At 42.0% G+C, this 23,015-nt stretch overlaps 1 protein-coding gene across 2 annotated transcripts; it reads right to left on the bottom strand.

Moving 5' to 3' along the window:
* Positions 1-1,404: 1,404 nt before the first annotated feature.
* LOC132988495 (C2 domain-containing protein 2) lies at positions 1,405-22,930 on the bottom strand. 2 transcript variants are annotated; one of them, XM_061055930.1, is made up of 14 exons: positions 21,705-22,930; positions 20,045-20,140; positions 17,043-17,162; positions 13,398-13,499; positions 12,704-12,820; positions 9,994-10,102; positions 7,476-7,584; positions 7,299-7,363; positions 7,101-7,216; positions 6,838-7,006; positions 5,684-5,925; positions 5,292-5,559; positions 5,022-5,058; positions 1,405-3,498 (listed from the first exon to the last, which is right to left on the bottom strand). In XM_061055930.1, exons 1-14 carry the CDS (start codon positions 21,966-21,968, stop codon positions 3,312-3,314), a joined length of 2,001 nt encoding a protein of 666 aa, XP_060911913.1. In that variant the 5' UTR covers positions 21,969-22,930; the 3' UTR covers positions 1,405-3,311. The 2 variants fall into 2 exon arrangements, with proteins under 2 accessions (XP_060911913.1, XP_060911914.1); XM_061055931.1 differs by lacking the exon at positions 5,022-5,058 and having other exon boundaries at positions 21,705-22,906.
* Between the last annotated feature and the right edge of the window lie 85 nt (positions 22,931-23,015).

The following is a 23,015-nucleotide window of genomic DNA, read 5'->3' on the forward strand; positions in this document are numbered from 1 at the left end:
GTCCCTTTCTTAGTAATCCGGTCCTAAAAACGGGGCATTGAAAATATATCCACTTAATTCCATTCAGATAAACTTTTAAGAAAACAGTTCTAATGCTAAATAAAATAAAAGCATGTTGAAACAAACCAGAAGAGAATTGAAATTCAGAGTTAAAGATTTCATAACACAGATACTTCATTACGTGGACAATGCACAATAAATGCTAGAAGCTGATACACCGTAAAATCTCAACCAGTTTAATGAAGTGTCAGAGCTCCACAAAACATGTGTGTGAAGTGTCTTGTTCTAAATCCACTCTGATCCTGTATTTGATCATGTCTATAAACCCCTCTATTTCAGCCCTGCTCAGAACAGGCTGTTTCTGTGTCTGTACCTTTAAATATGTAAATGAGCTGTGTCTGACCACGCCCCCTCTCTGGAAGGACTCGGATGGCTCAGGCTTTCTTGCTCCATGTCCTATTGTTTACGGTGAGAAGGCAGACTCAGAGGGCAGAACAAACACCTAGCTGTGGGAGTGTCACCCACCTGGGGGAGGGGTTACTGCCCTTTGTGATGTCATGAAGGGAAAATCTCCAAACTGCCTGTTTGAGCACACATTTTCTGAAAAGTGGAGCAGGCAAAAGACGGAGAGGATGGACTTTTCTTATAATTGGGGGGTTTGTAGACAGACCAGGGACACATGCTAGTGTTACAAAAAAATGTTGATTTTGCATAATATGTGACCTTTAATAGCCCAATCCCTGTTACTGGCCTGATGTTGCCATATGCAGTGACAAATAAAGACAGGTTAGAGGCCTGATGCATTTAGTGTTGAAACAGTTTGCGGATCAAACATGGGGAGAAAAAGCAACAAGAAAAATAAAGATTAACTTCAACATCTGTCAAACAAAGACAGAATAATGCTATAATGTGAACCAACCGTGCATCAGAATACAATCTTAAAAATCTAGATCAAATGACTGCTCCGTAATTTAATTTGTTTTAATACCCTCATTTTTGCACACAGTTAAATATTATTTCTCGTGAACATTTACAGATTGAGTCTTTCCCATTGTTGCTGTGCATAAGGTTTGTTTGAAAGTTTAAAAAAATAAGCTCGTCTCAGATTGACGTCTGTCCCAAATAAAGGCAGGGTCATTTCATAGACTTAGCAGATTAAAGCCCAGGCCGTTCATTCAAGTTTTACGGTATGCTGTAACGGCCGTAGTAAAATGTCAAAAATCCCAGTGCAGTAATGGAGAGGATCCATTTTGTTATATTAGGACATATAATCAGAAAAGTGGGTCACTTAACTTCCTTCAATAAAACAGCCGGTGTAAAACAAAAGCAGTGAAACAGCACATGGAGTTAAAGGATCACCCGGAAGAGTTTACTATAGCGTGGATATTTAGAGTGGCACCACAATCTCTGTTACTCAATCAATAGTTTATTACTGGAAATGAAATAATATATGCAGATTAGTTACAATCCCTGTAGGGAAAATGACCGAATTCCTGCAACCAATGTGTCTGCACACAGAGCAGATGCTAATAAAAACACATCAGGAAGCAGTTTATTAATCACATAGAGCCCTACTGCTTACTGAATGCATTACAGTAGCTGAGCAACAATCTGACGCTGAGAATGATTAAAACAACCCGTGTTTCCCTCCTTCTCTCAGAGTTTGGATGGTGACAGAATTCTTCTTCCTGGTGTGAATATGTTCTTAAAACAGACAATGATGGTGCATGAGAGCGTGGCCATGAACAGCAAGTGAGTGTTTTTTTATTTTTTATTTCTGATAGTCTCACAATGTAAACACTCTGTTAACAGATATGTTATGTGCATAGGCTTCTAGATTATGGTCTTATGCAGATGTTGCAGGAACACAGTGGCCAAAAGTCACATCAAGTCAAGGAAGAAGAGAGCTGGTGACGTCCTCAGAATGACTGTAAGGCGATCTGTCCGTCACTGTGAAGCATCATTTCTCTTAGAAACAGTAGTTAAAATTATGTACAGACATGTCTGCAACAAGCTGCTTAAAAAAAGAAGGAAATACAATCATTAGCTGGATAAAAAAAAAGCAGCCAGGGTTATTTGTTTACTCCCAAATGCATTCACACTTTCTCTTGCTCATGTGTCCAAAGCTACATCTTTTAAGAAAAAGACTGGAGAGTTGCAGGGTTGACACGAGGATACAGAACGTATTTCATTAGTGCGTAAAGCGACAAGTATGGCTGAGTGTAACGTCACAGTCCCTGGATTAGAAAGGTTCATTCATTTCCCTTTTGACACATTAACAACCCTGCTGATAACAGTAGTGTGCAGGAAGGAAGACGAGGAAGACGGTTGCATATCTTTGAAAAACACTGCAGAGAAGTAAACATAAAACACTCACATATAGCTGAACTTTTAGCCACAGTGTCACTCAGCTCTCCTTCTTTTCGGGTGGTCGTTAACTTTAGTTTGTAGCGGGGGTTTGCATGACAATCAGAATCTACCGTTTCTGAAATCTTTGTTAGACATAAGGCTGACGTTTTTATTCCTGTTACTCCTATTTTATGCACATTTCATACAGCTGTTTCTCTCATCTGGCGTAATTAGGAATACAATTAGAAGCATTTCAAATGAATGGATATAAATACTATATTTCATAGTATTAGTGTCAAAAATAAGTAGTCGTGTTACTATCTCCCACTTGGAGTAAAAAGATCATCTCCCTTTGTGAATGTTTTTTTTTTTTTTTTTTTAAATCTCGATCACATGAGTAGCTCCTGTCATTGCACTTTAAATTAAAGGTACTACTAAGTGTGCAAATCATACAAACACCACTCTTCTCTTCATCTTTGGTCCTGTCGGTCCACCGTAAGGAAACGTACGGTTTACAGCAGGGAGAGTTTCCTCGTCACACTCAGTGAGGTAAAGAGTTACAGCCCACACCGGCAGTCTCTTCTGTCGGTAACAAGGCCACAAAGCGATTAAAAAAAATAAAAAGTTCAAAACATTGCATAAAATCTAATAAAACAAACATGCTATATAATATCCTCTGGAAGCCATTAATCCAAGAGTGGAGACCTTCATCTACACATGCACACACTTCCTTTGTAGTGGAAGGAAATGGCAGTAAAAGAGGATTTTTTTTTTTCCCGTCTGCAAAGCTTTCCCATTCACAATGCATGAGCCGCAGTATGCAGGCCGGGCAGTAGGGGGAGCAGGTGAGCCAGGAGGTTTGCCAGTGCATGTTTGAGGTGGAGGTGGTAGCTGCTGTAGGAGGGACTGATGGGTGAGCAGGGTGGGTTCACTCGTGTGGTTCCCCCGTGGAGGTAGAGCCGTTAGCTTTGCTCTTGTTCTTGCTCTTGCGGCTGAGCATGCGGCTGATCGTGGCTGTTCGGCTGGCTCGCTCCACCGCAGCCGGAGACTCCAGGTAGACCAGGTCGTTGTGCGACTGGCTCATCCCCGGCTCCTTGCGCTGGTGACGCCGCCGGAAGAAGAGCTTGGCACTCTTCTGCAGGAAGCTGCCTGTAAGAGAGTTTACAGTAAATATTGAGAGTGATGACTTCAAATAAGACTTCTGGCAACATTCACTCATATCAGTTTCTGAAGTAGCAGCGGGTTAAAAACAGCTGAAGCAGCTATGGCACAGAAATTGTGTAGAATGCAAATTGTTGGTTATTGATCGTGAAAAAAGGACAGGAAGTGTTGGAGGAAAATATTACAGCGATCTCACTTTAGACTGGTTTTGCTCAAGCCTTGCTGCTGCTGCTAAAGTGCTAATGATGGATTAATGTTGGGTCTTTGTAGATTGTATAACAAAGAGTAAGGTCTTTACCTGCTCTTTTGTAACATATTACAAAAAGTACGTACATGATAAATGAACTTGAGATTGTAAAGTGCTTTCACACCGCAGGTCACACCTACACATTCACACACTGCAGAGGCTGCGCTGTAAAGTCACCATCAGAAGTTACTAATCACATTCATACACGGGAGCAACTTGGGGTTAAGGATCTTGTCCAAGGACACATCGACATGTGGCTGCAGGAGCTGGGGACCGAACCACCAACCCTCCAGTTGAGACAAGACAGACTCTACAAAAGGACAGGTAAAGACCTTACGGGGTGGCTGTGGCTCAGTTGGTAAAGTGTCTTGAGAAATATATCTTCTATACAAAAGATTGATTGATTGATTGAGTACTAATCTTCCTTTGTAACGGCTGTATCAGTTGATGGCATCATACAGTTTTGATCACATTAAAGGAGGAAGACATCAGATATTTTGGGCTTGCAGCCCCTGAATTTATGGAGCATAAGGTGTAAAGTGAAACTGATGTGATGGGGGGGGGGGTCTCCTTAAGAAGACGTGACGTAAAAGAAACAAAGTGGAAGTAGCGCTGAAGCAACAGATTCTGGTATATGATGCTATAATGAGAAAGTTGACTTTATGTCAATGCTACGTGTAGTTCAATGGAACAACAATGTGAGCAAAGGAGCGGAGGAGAACAAACTGGAGAACAGAAAACACAACGCAGCCGTTTAATTATCGTAGCAGTGGCGTGCAGACAGTCTGTGCACCGTGCAGCAGTCACAGGATACAAACGTCACTCCCACCTCTCACTATGATATCCTGCTGCGTTCTTACGTCAGCTCACTTGGACTTAATGCAGAAAAAATACTAAAGGGTAGGCAGGAGGAACTCCGGGTGAAGTCTGAGTGAAAAGTTTGTCTGTTTGCGTTCAAACATGCAGCTCCTCCTGGAAGTATCAGGAGTTTTTCTGGAGTTTTCTGCAAGTGTGAAAGCCCTGTAAAATGTAATCTGTTCAAAGTGCATAAAATGTCCTACTAGTCAGTTCATTATATTGCAGGTACTTACCGTAAATCAAAATATGCACAGGACTTTGTATGTTTTGTAAAAGCCTGACTTCTTGTAAATGTTTTAAAATATAACTACTACATGATGTGCTAATATCTAAACGACTTCCACTTGTTATCTAGTCTACTGATAGCTACAGGAGACTACACATAGAGGACAAGGTAATGACTTACTCTTCTGGACTTAATGTGAGCTTATCACTGCTTTCCTCTAAGATGGCAGTGATGTTCACAAAGAGAAAGTTCAAACAAAGAGAAAAGAAAACAGACGGAGGAGCAACAGGTTACAATTCAAACATCCAGAAGAAGAAAACGTATCAAGTTCTGCCTTTGAGACAATGTGTTGTGGGAGCATTTAAAGCGTAGCTTTATGAAATAAAACATTGTTATCCACAGGTACTTGTGGATTCAGGTGGTTAGTAACTCCGCCCTGTGAGCACTCACCTCGGGTCTTCTTGCAGCTGGCCTCAGACACACACATGGACAGCGAGGTATGGTCAAGAGTCTCCCCGGTTTGGCTCTCCCAGTCGTCTGGAGGCCGGCCGATTCCACTGGGGCCCTCCTGGGGCTCAGACTCATCTGGAGGGCTGCTGGCCCCTGTCGCTATCGCCGTGGTTACATCCTGAGTGGAGCTGCCCTCTGACATCGAGGCGTCCATCGCTGCAGCGTAGCCCGCCATCAGAGCGAGCTCATCGTCCTGAGACAATGGTGTCTGGGAAGTCCAATTTTTTAAAATCAATTCCTTGTACAGTGATTGTTTCATTTGGTTAAACAGAGATACAAATTAAACCGTACTGTGTCTCAGTGACCAGTTCCTTCGAGAGCCACCTCCTTACCTTTGCGATGCCAGAGATGATGATGGTACTCTTCTTCACCGGTGATTTGAGCTTCTGTTTGGCAGATTGGTGCAGTTGTCTGATGGCCGCCTCGGCCACCGGGTCGGTGCCGTTGAGCATCAGCAGCTCAGTATCAGAAGAGGACAGAGCCTTATTGACCGTGAGCCCCAGCACACACGGCTGCTCTGACACTCGACGACCTGACAGCTTGGGCTTGATGGACGCAGATTTAACGGCAGGATCTGAGGGAGAACAAAGTTTCCTGAATTAACTTCTTAACAGGTAATATGGAAGTTCAAAATATCAGTTGTTAGAATATGACAAACATGTGTATCACTGACAACATGCAGCCCTACTCTTAACATGACTGATGCATCATTTCTTATAAAATACAAGGAGCTTAAAACCAAAGGAGCTGAACAGAATCAAACCTGCATCCACGTTTGTTTTTTTAACATGTGTCAAAATGTTTTCCACGAAGAAGAGCCATCAACATATAAAACATTCTTCCATTAATTGAACCTTTGATTAATTAAACATCTGATGTGTCATTTACTTTTGTTGTGTTCAGTTTAAAAAGTATTTTTACAAGTTTCACTCATTTCATTTTAATTCAAAGTTTCATGTGTTTTCATCTCTAGACTTAAAGCTGAAATGAGTCCAGTACAACATTTTAACTATTTAAAACTATAAACTATTTAAAAAATATTTGCGGAATTTCCATAGTTCATTGCAATAAATTCTAAATTTCATTATTTCACATTTAAAAATAAAAATAGTTGGGCTTTTAGTTTGAATTTGTGTACAGTCTTAAACTGAGAGTTCTTTACTTGCTGTTTTGAATTTAACCCTGCTTTTATTTTGAAATAAAGTAAGGAACTTCTGGTAGATAGTAGGTTAAACAATAGCTTAAGCACAGAAACAGGAAGTGGTTAGGGATCTTTGGACTACTTTGGACTTTGGACTCGTCAGCTGAGCTGTCTCAGAATTTGATAAAGTGAAATGAGACATTCAAAGATGCAGCAGTGTCCTTCTTTTACATCACTGTGACTACAGGGAGACACTGAGGAGGACTATCTACGGTGCTCCTAAAGGGACAAAATGGTTTTGGCACCTTAACTCCACATGTGTAGTCTTAGTTTGAGTGGCTGTACCTATGGTGAGGCCTGGAGGGAGCGGGCGACCGGGCTTGCTCTTCACCGCGGTGATGGTGGTGACCACGGTGCCGCAGGGCATGACGGTACGGTCCATCTCCACCCTCTTATTGGAGGCGGGGGTAGGAGGGTGCCAGGACCTCACCTCACTGGGCTCCAGGAAGGTAAACTGAAGGACACAAATCACTTAATATTATACACTGGTCGTATATACATGAGAAGAATTAGACTTGATCTGTTGATGCTAACGTAACAATCCTTACGTCAGTAGTAAGTGATCCAGTCACTGTGTCTTTGGTCATGAGTGCAAATGTTTGCTGTCCTTTGGGATGCTTCTTTACGAGATCGAAAGGCACCGACACCTGACCAAGTAAGGAATCTGAAAGAGGAGAAAACACTCACGATCACATCATCATGTGGCCGCACAGCTAGAGATCAAAATAAGCAAGCGGTTTCCTTACTCTCTTGAGGTTGTCCATCATTCATCAGCTGAATATTGAGCTCTTTTGAAAGTCCATTTAATTCACTGGTGAGACAAAAAAAATAGGATAATTTTCAGGACAAAGAGAGAGCATGTATTACAGCTGTGGATGACACACAGATGAATAACCATACACATCTCTGCAGTAAACACTTACAAGATAAAGGGCTGGTCCCAGGCAGGATTGGTTGTGTTCTTTAAAACTGAGGTGTTAAACTTCTGTGGAGGATCATCTAACTTCAGTACACAAAGAGGATTCATGCTGCCTGCAAACACAGCACAAACACTGTCAGAGACACAAAAATCTAATCTACTGCTGGAAGGTTAATTATGCTCGGTCACTTCAACTGCTTCAGTGTAGTGGCCAAAGAGGAGGTTTAGCTTACGCTCTAGAAATGATGAATTATGCAGAGGTTAGAGGACACTCCTAAAGTAACGGGTGAGAGCTCTTCCTCAGCACAAGAGATAAATCCGGTCTTATGGAGCCCCGAGCCAGACTCTAACGCTGTGAAAGCACCTCGTCTTAGTGATTACTACATCAGCAGGAAGCTTAAAGACTAGAGCCAGAGCCAGCTATCAGACTTATATGTTGATTTATAAAGGTATAATACATGCAATAATGTAAAAGTAGCCTTCTGATTAACTTCAGGTAGTCATATTGGTGCAAAAATAGCTGACAACATATTTGAATCTTCATTCTTTCATGATTAATTACACTGGCTAATTCTGCGCTTGAGTAATGGTTTTATGGTCTAAAATATTACTTTAAAAGGCCAAAGTGATTCGCTTTGAAGATGTTCAGACTGAACTGTAAGAAGTGCCCACAAATTGTCTCCATGACGACATTAAGATGAGATAAAACGGCTCCTTCTATATGATCAAAAGTAAAATTCTTACAAACTTTTAATTTGAAAACATGACAGTTGTTGCTGCTTCCTGTTTGTTTGTGAAGCCAGCACAACACAATGCCTGGTTTACTACAGCTTTGTGTAGCCTTACACATGATACCAACAACAACAATAACATTATTAGTTATGATGTAAAAATATCAGAATCAGTATCAGTATCGGTACATGTACATGTATTGGAATCGGGTCGGAACTGATAAAAAGTGGATCGGTGCACCTCTAAGTTCAGATAGAAGTGATTGTACTCGACCTAAAAAGCCTCTGTGTGTTTCTAATAAGCTCCACGAGCAGAAACATGCTCAAACTAGGATCAATATTGGAGATGCTTTTGAAAAATGGAGAGAGGTTAGAACGCAGAAAGGTTTACAGACCGATGCAGAGCTGGATAAACACTGAAGCTTCAGTGTCCACCACATGGTGACCTGTGTGAGCATCAACTCTAGAGAGGAGGGGGCGGGGGGGGGAGACAGCTCTCCGCAATGTTTCGAATTTGGACTGCAGTACCCGTTTTAAACACTAGGTGTCAGAGTTACATACTGCTCTATTTCAGTTTTTTCTTGGCGCTCACAGGAAGTCTCACAAGTGAAACTCAGCTAAGTATAACTGTTCTCCACTTGAAGGAAGGAAAACAGATATTAAAGTGTTGAACGCTGTGTCATGTCTCTGCTGAACCATATCAAGTGTTGTGCAGGGTACTTAAAGAGGATGTCTGGAGTCCTGAAAACAGACGCGTCACAACTAGAGAATGACTCAACGCTGACAATACCCAAACACAGTGGTTGAAGGAGATCAGACACTTCATCACTTGTCAGCATGTTTAACAGGAAATCATCAACACAAGTTTCATGTCTGACAACACCCTGGTGATTTGTTTTCACTCTCAACATAGGGGAATCTCACTAATGTGCGAGTGGTGTAGTGATACTCATGTGGGTGTTCTACGACTGCACTGCCAACGTTGTTCAGCTTTGACCAACAGATTAGCACCTTGAACAGCCAACTGGCAAACAAGCAGCCTTTCTATCAGCACAGTCTCTGGACAAAGGAGACAAAGGAGAGGCCGAGGCAGTCTCTAAAGCAATACATATAGAAGGGATATGAGGAAAAACTAATAAACTTAAAGTTGATCAGACAAGACAGAATTTATGTCTTAATGCAGTTATTTAAAGAGTTGAGATGAGTCCCCAAATTCTGAGAAAAAGATCTTTTGAATTGAATAAAAAATGAATCCTATTGGAATAAAAGTAACCTCAGACAACTGTGCTGGACCTCAGGTGATGTGATTTTTTTGGAATAGGGTTATGGGTGGAGTTTATAAACATGGAAATCACTCAGCAAATTAATTGTCTTTGGTTCAGAAAACATCAAAATAGAAACTCTTTACTTTTGCTTTAAAGTCGCCTTCTGAACTCGATAATCTTCTGGAAGAAGATGAGCTACTGAAGAGCTACAGAGCTGGCTAAACACTGAAGCTTCAGTGTCCACCACATGGCAACCTGCATGAGCATCCACTCTAGAGAGGAGGGGGCGGGGGGAGACAGCTCTCTACAATATTTTGAATTCTGACTGTAGTACCCACTTTAAACTCTAGGTGTCAGAGTTACACATACTGTATTTCTCCTATTATTTTAAAGAAGCAATATCTGTGATGATGTGAACTGACGACTTGTGAGTGAGGTCAGGTTTTTGAGTTAAACAAACACATGTAAGACGTTGGTTAAATCTGTTTCATAAGAACTTTAGTGACTCTAAATGTCAGAGTCCAACCTGCAGCATGGTCCTCCTGATTCAGTGTCACCCTGATGTTCTTCACCAGAAGCTTCCAGTCGTGGGCGCGGGGGGGTTTGGGGGGTGAAACCACGTTGTTGTGCGCTGCCTGTTGAAAAAAAAGAGAGTAAAAAGTAAATGAATGTTGATCTGTTGGGTGCAACATTAACAGCAGGAATGTAAACAAAGAGCCCTGTTCCAACTTTTTCTGAAAGAGGGGACACAATGCAAAGACGTGACCGTACAAACCATCAGTCAGTCAGATCATTTCTTTACATTCAGAAGTTACTGACAGTGTTTTAATGGTAATGGTGAGGTGTTGTTTTTCCTATTCTAATTGTCATTTTTGTAAGTATATGTTTTCATGTTGTTGTTGTTTTTATAGTTTATGTTGGTGTTATAATTTGTGATAAACCCAGAAAGAAATCTAAACATTCTTTGTACGTTGGAATAGTGTTGTTTAAAAAAGGGTCATGCTGATGGGGGACAATGTAGAGGGGAATTAAACTGTGTTATCCATAATATTCTGTGTGATGAAACATATTATTAACCCTAGGTACATTGAAAGTAAGGTGCTATGAAACCATCCCTGGGGACAGATGGTGAGCCTCCCCGTGATTTGCATGTGGTTCTCGTTATCACTCAACTGAATTTGCATTACAAGTCGTCTGTTTTACTTTGAAGGTCCAGATAAAAAGCTGGGATTGATTTCCTGGTAATAAGAGGCCAGGTTTGACCTGAAGGCTTACTGGTATTAATAGTACTGAAAGGCTCCCACATTCGGACTTCACTGTTAATAAACCTGAAGACCGATCGGCCTGATTATTTTCAAGCTTGTAATTACAGGGATTGAGGTGTCAGTGGGATAATCGCAGCTGCTGATGTAACTATTAGATGATAAGTAAATGGACGGCCAATCGTTAAACATTTCCTGAGATGAAGGAAAATTCAAAACATTTCAAGAGATCACTTTGGGTCAGTCAGGAAATAATCTATAATTTAATAAAGAATAGAATTAGTTGAAACCTGAGACTCTGTTGTGTCTCAGTGGGAGGGACGGTCAAGCCTAAAGTCTGGTAAATATTTTAGGAGGGATGTATTTACAATGTACACAACAGAACTTGTCATGTTTCCTGCAGGGCTTTAAAGGAGGAGTCAGTAGCATTATCTGCTGGTTTGAATTGCGTCCAGTCACTGATTTGTGTCCACGTCTAAACACACCTGTGCGCGGTCATTGGCTGAGGGAAACACCCCCGCTCCAAACGCCCCGAGTCAATAAAGACAAAACATGAAAATCCAGTTAGAGGACAGGGTCTCTGCAGACACAGTCACCACCACACTCGTATGGAGTCTCAGAAGTGATGAGTGAGTGGCATTACTTTTGTATCATTCTGTATTTTTACTTTTTAGAAAAGAGCTACTGACTCTGTCTGTAACTCCCAGGATCCAAACGACACTTTACTAAAAATGTGACGACATTATTATCAGATAAAAAAACACATGACATGGCGTGATGTCTGGGTAAAGGGTGCCTCAGTGAAATCATGTCTGTAAAGCACATCAGCATAATAAAGCCTTTATACATCAGTTAGACTTTAGTAAACTGTGCGGTGAGCAGGATTACACGCTCAAGTTGATTAATATTTCACAGAAACACAGTCGATCACAAAGTCAAACATGAGGACAATAACCCTTGAGACGGAATTACCCATAATGCTCTTGGCTGAGATATGAAAGAACCGATTCAACCTGCAAAATCTGATTTATTTGCCACTAGGGGGCAGTGAAAAACTGTTTTGAACACGGCATAGACATAAAGTCCGAAAGACCTTGTAAGCAAACAGCTGTTTATTTACACATCAAGAACTTAAGGACCCACATTAGAATTTAGTCTAACAATCACTCAATTTAAACAGCAGCTTACTGCTTTGCTTTGTTCACAAGTGAGTTCAAAACAGCCGGAGGAGGCTATCAATGTCTTTATGTCAAGGCTTTTCAGAAAATGTGATTTTCCCTTCATGACATCACAAAGGGCAGTAACCCCTCCCCCAGGTGGGGGACACTCCCACAGCTAGGTGTTTGTTCTGCCCTCTGAGTCTGCCTTCTCACCGTAAACAATAGGACATGGAGCGAGAAACCCAAGCCCTTCCAGAGGGGGGGGTGTGGTCAGACACAGCTCATTTACATTTAAAGGTACAGACACAGAAACAGCCTGTTCTGAGCAGGGCTGAAATAGAGGGGTTTATAGACATGATCAAAAACAGGATCAGAGTGGATTTAGAACAAGAAACTTCACACACATGTTCTGAGGAGCTCTGAGACTTATTTAAACTTTTTGAAGAGGAGGAGAATATGTGATCTTAACAATAAGTTACTTTGCCATGATAAGAGCCTAGCATAGCAGTTGTGGTTGAAACTTCAAAGAAAACTGATGGGACACTCAGAACGGCACCAGAATGTGGTCAGGTTTAATAAGTGTGTGCAAAAGAATGTGTTTAAATGTTGACTCATTGATTTGGAAAGTTTGAACATTAACATAAGGGGAACAAATAAAAGTGAAACTGATACAGAATAAGCTACTTTAAGGTCTATCTGTTAAGTTTTCATTACGTGACCTGACATGACGGACTTGCACACACTTGTCTGCGTGGCGTTCTTGTGTGTTGCAGCAGTGAAGATGTCATACATCAGAAATGAGTCCTGCACTCACCTGGACCTCTGAGGCCTGAGCAGGCCTGCAGCTCAGCAGCACAGAGGGACGCGTCGCACACAGCAGCTGCTTCAACTGCTCCTTTACTGCCGCTACACTGACAGTGTTTGCATTGTCCTGACAGAGAGGAAAATCATCAACATATATCAACCTTATTTATTGGATTCAACAAAAAAGACCCCTTTGTCTGTAGGTTAAAAGAAACAATATGCACCTGAACTTAAATGTTAATGTTGTACTGATCACTAACTGAACTGTTACTTCTTGAAATCTTAGCTGAACGTGCATTTAAACAGACAGCAAGTGAAAGATATGGCTGGGAATCTTTGGGTGTCTCATGATTCGATTTGATTTCGACTCTTGGGGTCACGATTCATTCATTCAATTCAGAATCGATTTTCGTTTCAGAACGATTCTGGATTCAAAGTCTATTTTTGAATTGGTACATCAGGATCTACTCCAGTCATCTGTGAGATTGGCTGAATTTCTTGTTGCTCCATTTGTCTATTTAGCAGGAAGTGACTGATTAGCCCCAAAAAACAAAACGTTTTTTGTTTTTTTTTAAATCGATTTTTGGAAGTTATGAATCGATTTTAAATCTTAGAAGAGAAAAATCTTCATTTTTACATACTGTACTTCGATTTTTCCCCCCCACCTCTAGTCAATGACACATTATCTGAGGTCCTACATTTACCTGTGGGAAATTGGGCGTGACTCGCAGCTCTCCTGCCTCTTGGTGAGACACTCCCCAGCTCACCTTCACCTCATCCTCAGCTTCTTGCATCTGCAGATCAAGCTGATGAACACAGAGGAGATAAAAATCAGAACACTTTACACAAAGGAGACTGTAGTGGCACAAATCAAATAGCTCCTACAGACACATAAATACATGTCTGTATACCATCCAAAAAGTCACCAGCTCAGGCAGTTTAAGAATACTTTCATCTCATCAGGATCACAAGAAACGTTAATTAGGACCAATCCCAGATTAAATTGAAAGCTTTAATTGGCTGAAAGCCAGTAGCATGCTGATTTTATTGAGCATACAATTAGTCTTCTGTGTGATCTGATGGGAGAACAGTTGTGAGGAATGAAGTACAATAAGAGACTGTGTGCCTGCTGAAATCTGTGGGTCTTATCGGTTATTATGTATATATTTAGTTGATTTGCATTTTTTAGTGTAGCTCTATACTCTCATTTAAACCACTGCCTGTTTACTCAACAGCATAATAAAACCCTGAAACTTCCTTGCTTCTGTTTTAAATCTTCAAAAGACAAAAACTGGTGCCAAGGCCTTTAACACCGTCCTTACATCCCACAGCAGATTTACGCAACGGCTCTCAGCTCAGCCTGACAAACAGGACAAGGGTTAAGTAGAAGAGGTCACAAAGGTGTACGTCAACACCTCGCTCAGCTGACAGAGAGAGAGAGAAAATGAGAGAGAGAGAGAGTGACAGGAAACGAGAGAAAGGCAGAAAACAGAGCGGGCCATCCTGTCCCAGCATGCCTGGAATCCAGTGTTACACTGAACAGCCGCCTCTGTGATGCCAAACAAAGGCCTCATCAGAGGAACAAGGCGCTCCGGTCGGCCTCTGGTCTGAGACACCGTCTATCATCAACCTACAATGCTGTTGTGAATTCTCTCCACTGAAGCCCCAGTGCTACCTTGGAGCATGTGACCCTAACGTCCCACAGATGATCTAGGATGTTTACTACTCTAGGCAATCAGCGACTCAGCTCACGACTCTCATGTGACCCCCCCCCCCCTTGATCATCAGCATGCTAATGATCCACAGAAACATGAACTTCTAGCTCCGTCAGCCAGTTAGTTTAGAAGTGAAGAAGCCTTTGAGAGGAGGTGAAATGTCTTCAAAGTCTGCAACTATGTCCAGTTGAATGAAGCAGACAGTTGTCACTGTTTGCTACAATAAACAAACTCCACAGTGCAGTGTAGTTCATACAGCAGACTAAAACACCGTTTCATCAGGCTTTATGAACAGATGATTGTTGTAATGGTAAAGAAGAAGGAAACTCTTGCGCTTCAAACGCTCCACAAATGGAGGTCGAAGCTCTCAGAGAAGGAGCTTAGACGTTCAGAATATAATTTAATGGACTCCTGTCCTTGTTTGACACTCAAAGTGCATTTACACAAGGCAATCAGTACCGTGCCTAAGCCTGCTTCAACCCCAAAGTCCAGTTTGTTTGACTACTGTGAGAGCTCCGATCCGTGCACTTCCTCTGCACGCTTGGACGAGATGTGCTTCAGCACGGTGCAGTTCATGCACGAGAACAAGCAAGCGGGTAAATAATGTAAACAGCCTTTATTATGAAGAAATCTGGAGTGTTCTGTCTGTATCTGACTAACATGACTCAAAGTCAGTAGAGTAGCGGTCATGTTCTCTGTGCTGTGCTCCGATGTGCGGACGCAGACTCGATCGCACGTCCCTTTTTAAATTTGTTTCCTAGTCTGTCTGTCTTGTAACATAAGCACACTTCATAAATATGTAATGTGTTGTATTACAAGTTACAACGTTATATACAAGAGTTAACCGTGATCATGACCGGCTAGTCAGTGTGATGGGGGGGGGGGGGGGGGGGGGCAATCGTTCTTAATTATGGGCCTGGGCAACTGGGTCACCCATGGGAAAAGACTCCCAGCCACAACACCTAGTGCTGACTAAGGTCCCCGCTTCCTCCCCTTCTTCCTGTCAAACAGAAAGGGGAAGCTGGTACATCATCGTCTACAAACTGACTTGTAATTCAACATGAGGATGAAAGAGGCTCAGGCTCGCTCTCGCTCTCTCTCTCTCTCTCTGAAGCAGATCTCACAGATAAACTCCTGATAACAACCAGACAACAATATCTTGTTCTTCATTGTAACACAGCGGGAGAGACTCATTGTCAGGCCTGTTTTGAACTACTGGAAATACTGGTTAGGTGAGGAGTGGTGCTGGGGGAAGGCCTTGTGCAAAATGATGATGTAAAGGTTTGAAAAGCATTATACAGGGTCAGCAGAAACCTTATTTAAAAAACAAAACAAAAACCGCCCCGTTTCAGACGGGATCACGACTATAAGAGGACCTCTGTGTGTGCTGACTTAAGGGGGGTAAATTGCCCTGGATGTTTTACTTTACAAATTAAAGACATCGTAGATTCTCACTGGATCAAAAAAACACCAGACGTCCTCCACAATTATTACAAATGGTGAATGGACTTGAGCCCTGCCTGTTGTGAAACCACACAAACTCATGCAAATATTGTGTTTGCATTTCAAAGATGAAAACTGCAAAGTCACATGAACGTCCCTAAGCAGGCCATGCGGTGCAGCAGTGTGTTCAAAGGCACAGTACACTATGCAGCAGCACACCACCACCACAGTGCACTGCCATGTACAGTAACTGCCCAGAGCTCCTGTCCCCTCACATTACATCAGAACATCATTAGACGGGGCTATTCTAGCACGGATCTCTGTAAAGAGCAAACAAATGATCCAGTGGATGGATGGATGGAGACGTTTTAAAGAGGCTCTCTGACCGTTCCAGACTAAAGCTGCCATCATCAGAGTGAAAAGGAGACGAGAGGCTTCCTTTATGTTCCTGCAACAACAGCTGATCCACAACCAAAACAAAACCGCCTCCCCGGCCCTAATCCTGACTTTAGCCTTACGGCCTCTCGCTGCAGCTTGTATTTATGGTACAATGAGCTCAGGAAGGATGAGAAGCACCTTATTGGTTTATAAATAGCCTTTAATACAATTGGGTTAGCCTGTATAGCTGCTTTTATCCAAACACACGGGTGAAGAATTAACACTGAGCTAAGGACAGAGTGAAAGCTAAGCTCGGCTTAATGCTTCCCTTTAAAACATACACAACGCATCACCCATGACTCTACCACCTTTAAACACTGCTAGCTTTGACAAGGAGGAGTGAAAGATTCGCCTTGTTCAGATTCAAGTATTGTAAATGAAATGAATCTGTGTAATTTCCAGTCGGGAACAAGTAGCTGTTAGTCATAACTTCAGAGTTACATCAATCATGAGCGGCCCTCTCCAAAGTGAATGTAGCCAAAGCATGCCAGGCATACGGGGAAAGGGCCTGACAGTGATTTTAATGAGGTCTTCGGGACGTTTGCCAAGCACAGAAAGATATCCCGACCATTTAATCTAAGCCTCCTGCCAGCAGTGATCTAATGCCGGGCAGCACATCATGTTCAATAAAACCGCTCATTAAACTGAACCACAGTGACTTACAGAAGGTGTAACTCTGTTAAAGGGATACTCACAGAGAACAAATGAGTATTGTTTCATTGTCATTCCCTTTACAAGCTGCAGAGCATTTACCTGCAGCTCCAGCGGGGATACACACACTGTGTATCTCCGAGGATTGGTTGGAGACATGGATGACGACGCTGCGCTGACGGAGAACTGAAGCTGCTCTCCAACCACACTGCAGGAAGCGGCCTGATGGGAAGACAGAGTGAGGCATTAGTCTTATGAGCCTAAACGACAAGAGGACTTTACAGAGGGAAACACTCACAGCTCACTAATACAGAGGCGCTGCTGCACACTATTTAAACAAAGGTTTAGATTTTTTAAAGATCCCAACAAAGAAAATGTCAACAATTTGTTGAACCCATGGCATCAGTGTTTTCAGACTTCATGATGGACTCAGCAGCTTCGACATTCAATGTCCTGCATTTTGAAAATCTTGCAAATCGCCTCATAAATGTTCGTAATCGCCCCTGGCAACCATTCTCCTTTTTTTTTTCATACTGAAACCAAATTTCCTTCAACTTGCATTTCCCCATCTTCTCTCTTGTGTTCACAGTTTTTGATGACGCTGACATTAATGCCGTGAATTATCACGAGAACAAGCAGATCCACTAAAATTAAAAACATCTTATCACATGTTACTAGTGTAGATTTGATTACGTATTCAGACTTGTCTCAGGCCATGTGACATTCAAAGTGTAAGACTCACAGGCTCACATGTAAAGAAGACTTTTTAAGATATTTTATGACCTCTAATCTTTCAAATCTATGGGTACATCTTTACTGCACACAGGGCTTTAAATCAGTTATAAAGATGAAGATTTGGATGAATGTTTTTGCTTTGAAATATTAACGATTAGCTTAAGATGAATCCCTCCGTACTTTAAACTAGATAAACAAATCACAACTTTTTTTCACAGCTTTACTAAACTCTTGAAAATGTCCCCAGATATTCAGTGTGAGCTGCAAATGTGAACTACCAGCTTTACCCAGGTGTTTATTTGCAAGCCCCCCTGGTGTAATTTCTGCGTGACATCGGGCTGAGCCAGTGTGTGAAAGCAGCGGGGAATTTTCAGAAAAATGTACTTCTAGTGAGTGGGCGGGGATGATTAGGTTTATGTCAAGCAACTGTTTAGCAACCTGTGGGAACTTTGTGCACGTAAAGAAGCGGCTTCATACTTTGTGGATACGTCCAAGTACACAAAGCATCGATATACAGGAAAAATAAATGTTTAAATAGTGTCGGACTGTCACTTCATCCCCCGTCTTAGATTTCTGCTGCGTCTTTTTATGTAATTTCTTGCCTTCTCAGAAATCCCCCTCTCAACACCCATCAGAAAGGAAACACGACGCTGTGAGAGAAATGTGTGAAAAAGCATCTCAGAAAGATTTCAGGGGCAGACTGTCCTGAAATGTTCAGGAGTCAATGTGTGAAAACAGCGTATGTCCATACATGTGTCAAATTAACTGCTCATACTATTATAACTGTGTGTGTGTGTGTGTGTGTGTGTGTGTGTGTGTGTGTGTGTGTGGAGTCATAAGCAACAAAAAGCTTGGCACAAACAAACTGAAATAAAAACAAGTGAGATGTGTTTACACCCCTGACTGTTGCTAAAACTCATCACAAAAAAAACAAAAACCGATGTGCCTCAGCAGCAGCTCACACTGAACTGAACTGTGAAAAGTGAAAAACATGTGCACCAGCTTCCAACGACATTATGAGCACATTCAATCATCTGTGAGTCCAATAAATCACCTTCACTGCACTGGAATGCATCTGTAAGAGAGAATCATGACAGGATGGGGAACTGTCTCCAACCAGAAACATTTTCATCCCCTACCTATCAGTGTGTGTGTGTGTGTGTGTGTGTGTGTGTATGTGTGTGTAGCTGGCTCTGAGGGGAAACCTTAACATAAACATAGGTGTTAGTACATTCCTGCCTGCCTGCTTCTTCTCAGTGCTGAGCCTGACAGCTATGTAAGCCTCTTAGAGCACACACACACGTTCCCTGCATGGGGGTAAAAATAAGCCTCTGTTCATTAAACTCCCTGCACTCGACAACATAGCACCTGGTTTTTCAGACCATATCGTGATGATCACAAAGAAAGGGCTGAGTTTGCAAATGGAGCACTACAAAGCCGACAACAGCAACCCAGAAAGCAATCCGCCCCTATCTGACCTCTCTAAAAAAAAAAAAGCCCTGTGATGCCAGTTTGTTTACAAAGTCTGTAGCAGGTTGGCATGTAACCTGCATGACAGATAAAAGAAGCACCACAGAAGTGTCCAGTGTCCTTTTTTTGTAATGTTTCACTTTTAGTAAAAAAGCATGTGGACCAAGATGCCGAGCAGATCGATTCAACAAATCTAATTAAAGTGGAGACATGCTATAGCAGACAGTGAGTTGATGAGTCAGTTCTTGTACCCTGCGGGCTCTATGCAGCACTGAGTAGTTTCCTCTGCACTAAATTAAGGAGGGATGAGATTGATTTGTAGGACAGGCTCGTTCAGTGGAGAACATAAACAAAGAGATTAGAAATCTATAGGTGTCCGCTGCTAAAATCAAGACGAATGCTGAAGCTGCCTTGGAGAACAAAGTATATTATTTTGGGAAGAGGCAGAAGCAGCGCCAGAGCTCAACAAGAGGGCGATTGATCGAGAAGTCTCCCGGAAAATAATCATTGATTGTTGGCAAGACAGAAACAGAAACAGCTTTAAAGATACAGTAAACGGTAGTGTGGACCAAAAATGGTACCGTCATGACCTTGGAGACACGAGCTAAAAACACGTTTCAAAGAGTAATTTGAAGTCTGAGTTTGTCCAAATTGACCAATCACCTCACTGAGCATGCAAACATTAAACCAATCATATTGAGCCCCAGTCAGACGTCAGCCTGCCCCTGCTTTGTACCCCAACACATACAGACACAGCTGATATTTACACTATAATAACTATCTATTTATGGGAAAATGTTATGATACTGTGCAGATCAAGTAAGAAGGGAATTTTGCTGTGAAGAAAAAGCTCTTCCACTTTATTATCAAAAAGAAGTTAGAAGATATGTTGAGTGTACCTTGTTCCTGGCAGACTTCTGAAAGCTGGACACTTTGCTGACAACGAGCTCTGTGGCCTCAACATCATCTTCTTCAAAAGTTAACAAAACAGGACCCTGAGGAGGAAGAAGACAAGACAGAAATAATAAAGCGAAACGGAAAATAAACCCTCTAACACAAGGCAGGGAAAAAGAGAAAGTAAAGCTGCCAATGAATGAGCAATGAGCCGTCACACTGGCAACAACAATGCAGATGTTCAGACTTGAAAATTCCAAGAAAGCGAGAAATGTGATGCAGATGGATCAGATGTGGTGCAAGAGTGTTTCTGTTGAGTGCAAACAGTCACCCTGAAAGACCTTTTTCCTTGTAACTTTAACTTTACTAAGTGTTGCTCAGTGCTCATGATTGGATAAATGTTGGGTGTAGATAATAGAACAAAGAGGAAGGTATTTTACGTGCTCTTTTGTAAAGTGTCTTAGATAACATTTGTTATGAACTGGCACAATACAAGTAAAGATTGATTAAGTCAAAATGTGACTAATGTTTACAAAGGAGACGATAAGGCTGGGGAATATATCAAGTTTTTAATAAATATCCACATATGTTCAAAGAAGATATATCCATCATATAGTTTATGGTTTGTTAGAATAACGTTAACTTAAAAAGCCTCCCCGGTCTGGTCTCTCTCATTGTCCATGTGTTTCTTCGTGCTTATAAATGTACACCTGTGTACCAACTGTGCGAGGCTGTGACAACTAATGTTCCCCTGGGGGACAGGAGTATTGTATTATAGGTTTCTTCTGTACAGCCTCCATTCTGCTTATATCCCCTCTCACTGTCTGTCCCTCTTCACCCTGCTCCGCCTTGTGAAAAATTCAAATTCTTCCTGCAATAACAAAATACACAGCTGTGTGTATTTCATGACGCAGGAAAGGAAGACTTTCTATTTTTCTTACTTCATTAAAGGAGCATTTATTTTATATTATTCCTTTTTTAAGATTTAAGATTTACTTTATTGATTCCCGCAAGGGGAAATTTCAGTTTTTACACTCTGTAAGTCATACAACACACACATAGGCTGAAATACACACACACATGCACAAACAGGATCTTATGGACATGCACTAATGGAGAGGTCTCAGAGTGAGGGAGCGGCCCACAGCAGGCGCTCCTGAGCTGATGGTGGGGAGGGGTTTTGGTGCCTTGCTCAAGGGCACCTCGGCAGTGCTCAGGCACCTCTCCAGCTACCAGAACAACTTCCATTTTTGGTCTGCACCGGGACTTGAGCCGGCGACCCTCCGGTGCCCAACCCAAGTCCCTACAGACTGAGCTACTGCCGCCCAAAAAAAATAAATAATAATAAATAAAATAAATAAAATAAATAAAATAAATAAAATAAATAAAATCAGGGGAGAGCGCGAACGCAGTCCCCCCACCACCACAAATGATGCAGTCGAGATTATTTCACAAACAGGTACAGGTGGTGTATTTTTATGTAACTTTTCATGTGCATGTTGACAGTTTTCAGCTGGCTCATGTTGATTTGACTTTGTTATTCCTGTGCAGAAAACAATATTGCGTTCTCCAGTTTACATCACATGACAAGGTGCACTGTCTTTATTGAAGTCACCTGGCCTGGCTGCCACAGCTCACAGTGTTCATTGTGGTCATGAGACTTACCCCACGCTTCTTGGACTCTTGGTTCAGAGCCCTGCACCAGACCCCTCTCCACTGACTCTTCCAGCTCCTCAGTGACAGAGCCCATCCCAGCAGAGAGGCGGCTTCATTGTCCTCTCCTGCTCCCCGCTCGTCTCCTACGCGGCGATGCTGGAAATACTGTATGAAATACAGCAGTAGAGTAACGAGGGATGCGAGGAAAAGTGTGACCATACACAGCCACTGCGGATCCTCCAAACCAAAATATGAACTTTCTAAGTCGGACATTCTTCGCAGATGATGATCACGGCTTAGCACACCTCCTGTGAGAAATGACCTGGCTACCGCATAGTATGTATTTGTCCAGGGAACAGCTAAATCAATGAATCTGATATTTGCACTAATCTCAACCCCCAATGTAAACTATGTTTATTGTTATCCATAATGCAGAACTCCGCTGCAGCCTTTAAACGCCACACAGAGGTGTCGTATTACCAAAGTTGGTTAAACAGACCAAACACATGATCAAACTGTATTCTCTTAACCTGCAGAAAAGGTCAATATCTTCCCTCCCCTCATTGAATATGGTCGTTAGCTTAGTTAGCTAATCTTCTCCACGGCTCGCTTATTAACTAGCTATTCTTCGTTAGCTAAAGCGCCACCAAAGTGTCCCGAAGGTGATCATTCTCCACAGTCTGCGGTTAAGCTCCTTCAAATAATATCCAGTTTGTTGAGTACGAGTCCCGGGGAAACATCCTGGAAGTGAGGAGTGGAGTCCTTTACGGCTCGACTTGTCGGACTGCTCAAACTTGCCTTTTCGAAACGGATATGTGGCACAGACTGTATCTCCCAGAATGCATTGCGGCAAAGTTGGTGTTCTACGGTCGTGAAAAACAAGGCGAATTTCCGCAACTGACGCTTAATTTGTGTATTTTTGTACCCTGTGGAGATTAATTAAATCAGAGATACACTCTAGTTCTACAGTAGATAACGGGAATCCCGTTAACAATCCACAGTTATTGGAATATTATCTAAAACGGCTGTTTTGAGCCTCGCGACTTACCGTAGATCGTCAGGTTCAGCTCACCATGCATTCATGGGCTGTCAAAATAATCGGAAAAATAAGTAGCTCGCTGGGAATGTTCCAGTTAACGCACCCTTAAGTTGGAAAAACAACTCGGAAAGTAGGAGAACATGTTGTTACCCATCTCGCAGACTTGATGATCTTGATGTCATATTATGAAAAGTATCAAAGACGAAAATCTATTAAATTTAGATGGTAATGAACTTTTAATGGATTCTATATTTCAGATAATTTTGATTTATTTGTCGTCG

This window comes from Labrus mixtus, chromosome 14 (assembly GCF_963584025.1).
Source record: "Labrus mixtus chromosome 14, fLabMix1.1, whole genome shotgun sequence".
NCBI classification, from domain to species: domain Eukaryota; kingdom Metazoa; phylum Chordata; class Actinopteri; order Labriformes; family Labridae; genus Labrus; species Labrus mixtus.

What these genes read in the sequence shown, in the direction of transcription:
- LOC132988495 (XM_061055930.1), bottom strand. Translation starts at nt 21,968, where the DNA reads ATGTCCGACTTAGAAAGTTCATATTTTGGTTTGGAGGATCCGCAGTGG. An exon ending in TCATCTCTGGCATCGCAAAG is followed by an intron (nt 5,560 to 5,683) that starts GTAAGGAGGTGG and finishes TGGACTTCCCAG; the next exon opens with ACACCATTGTCTCAGGACGA. An exon ending in CTCACATTAAGTCCAGAAGA is followed by an intron (nt 3,499 to 5,021) that starts GTAAGTCATTAC and finishes ACTCTCTTACAG; the next exon opens with GCAGCTTCCTGCAGAAGAGT.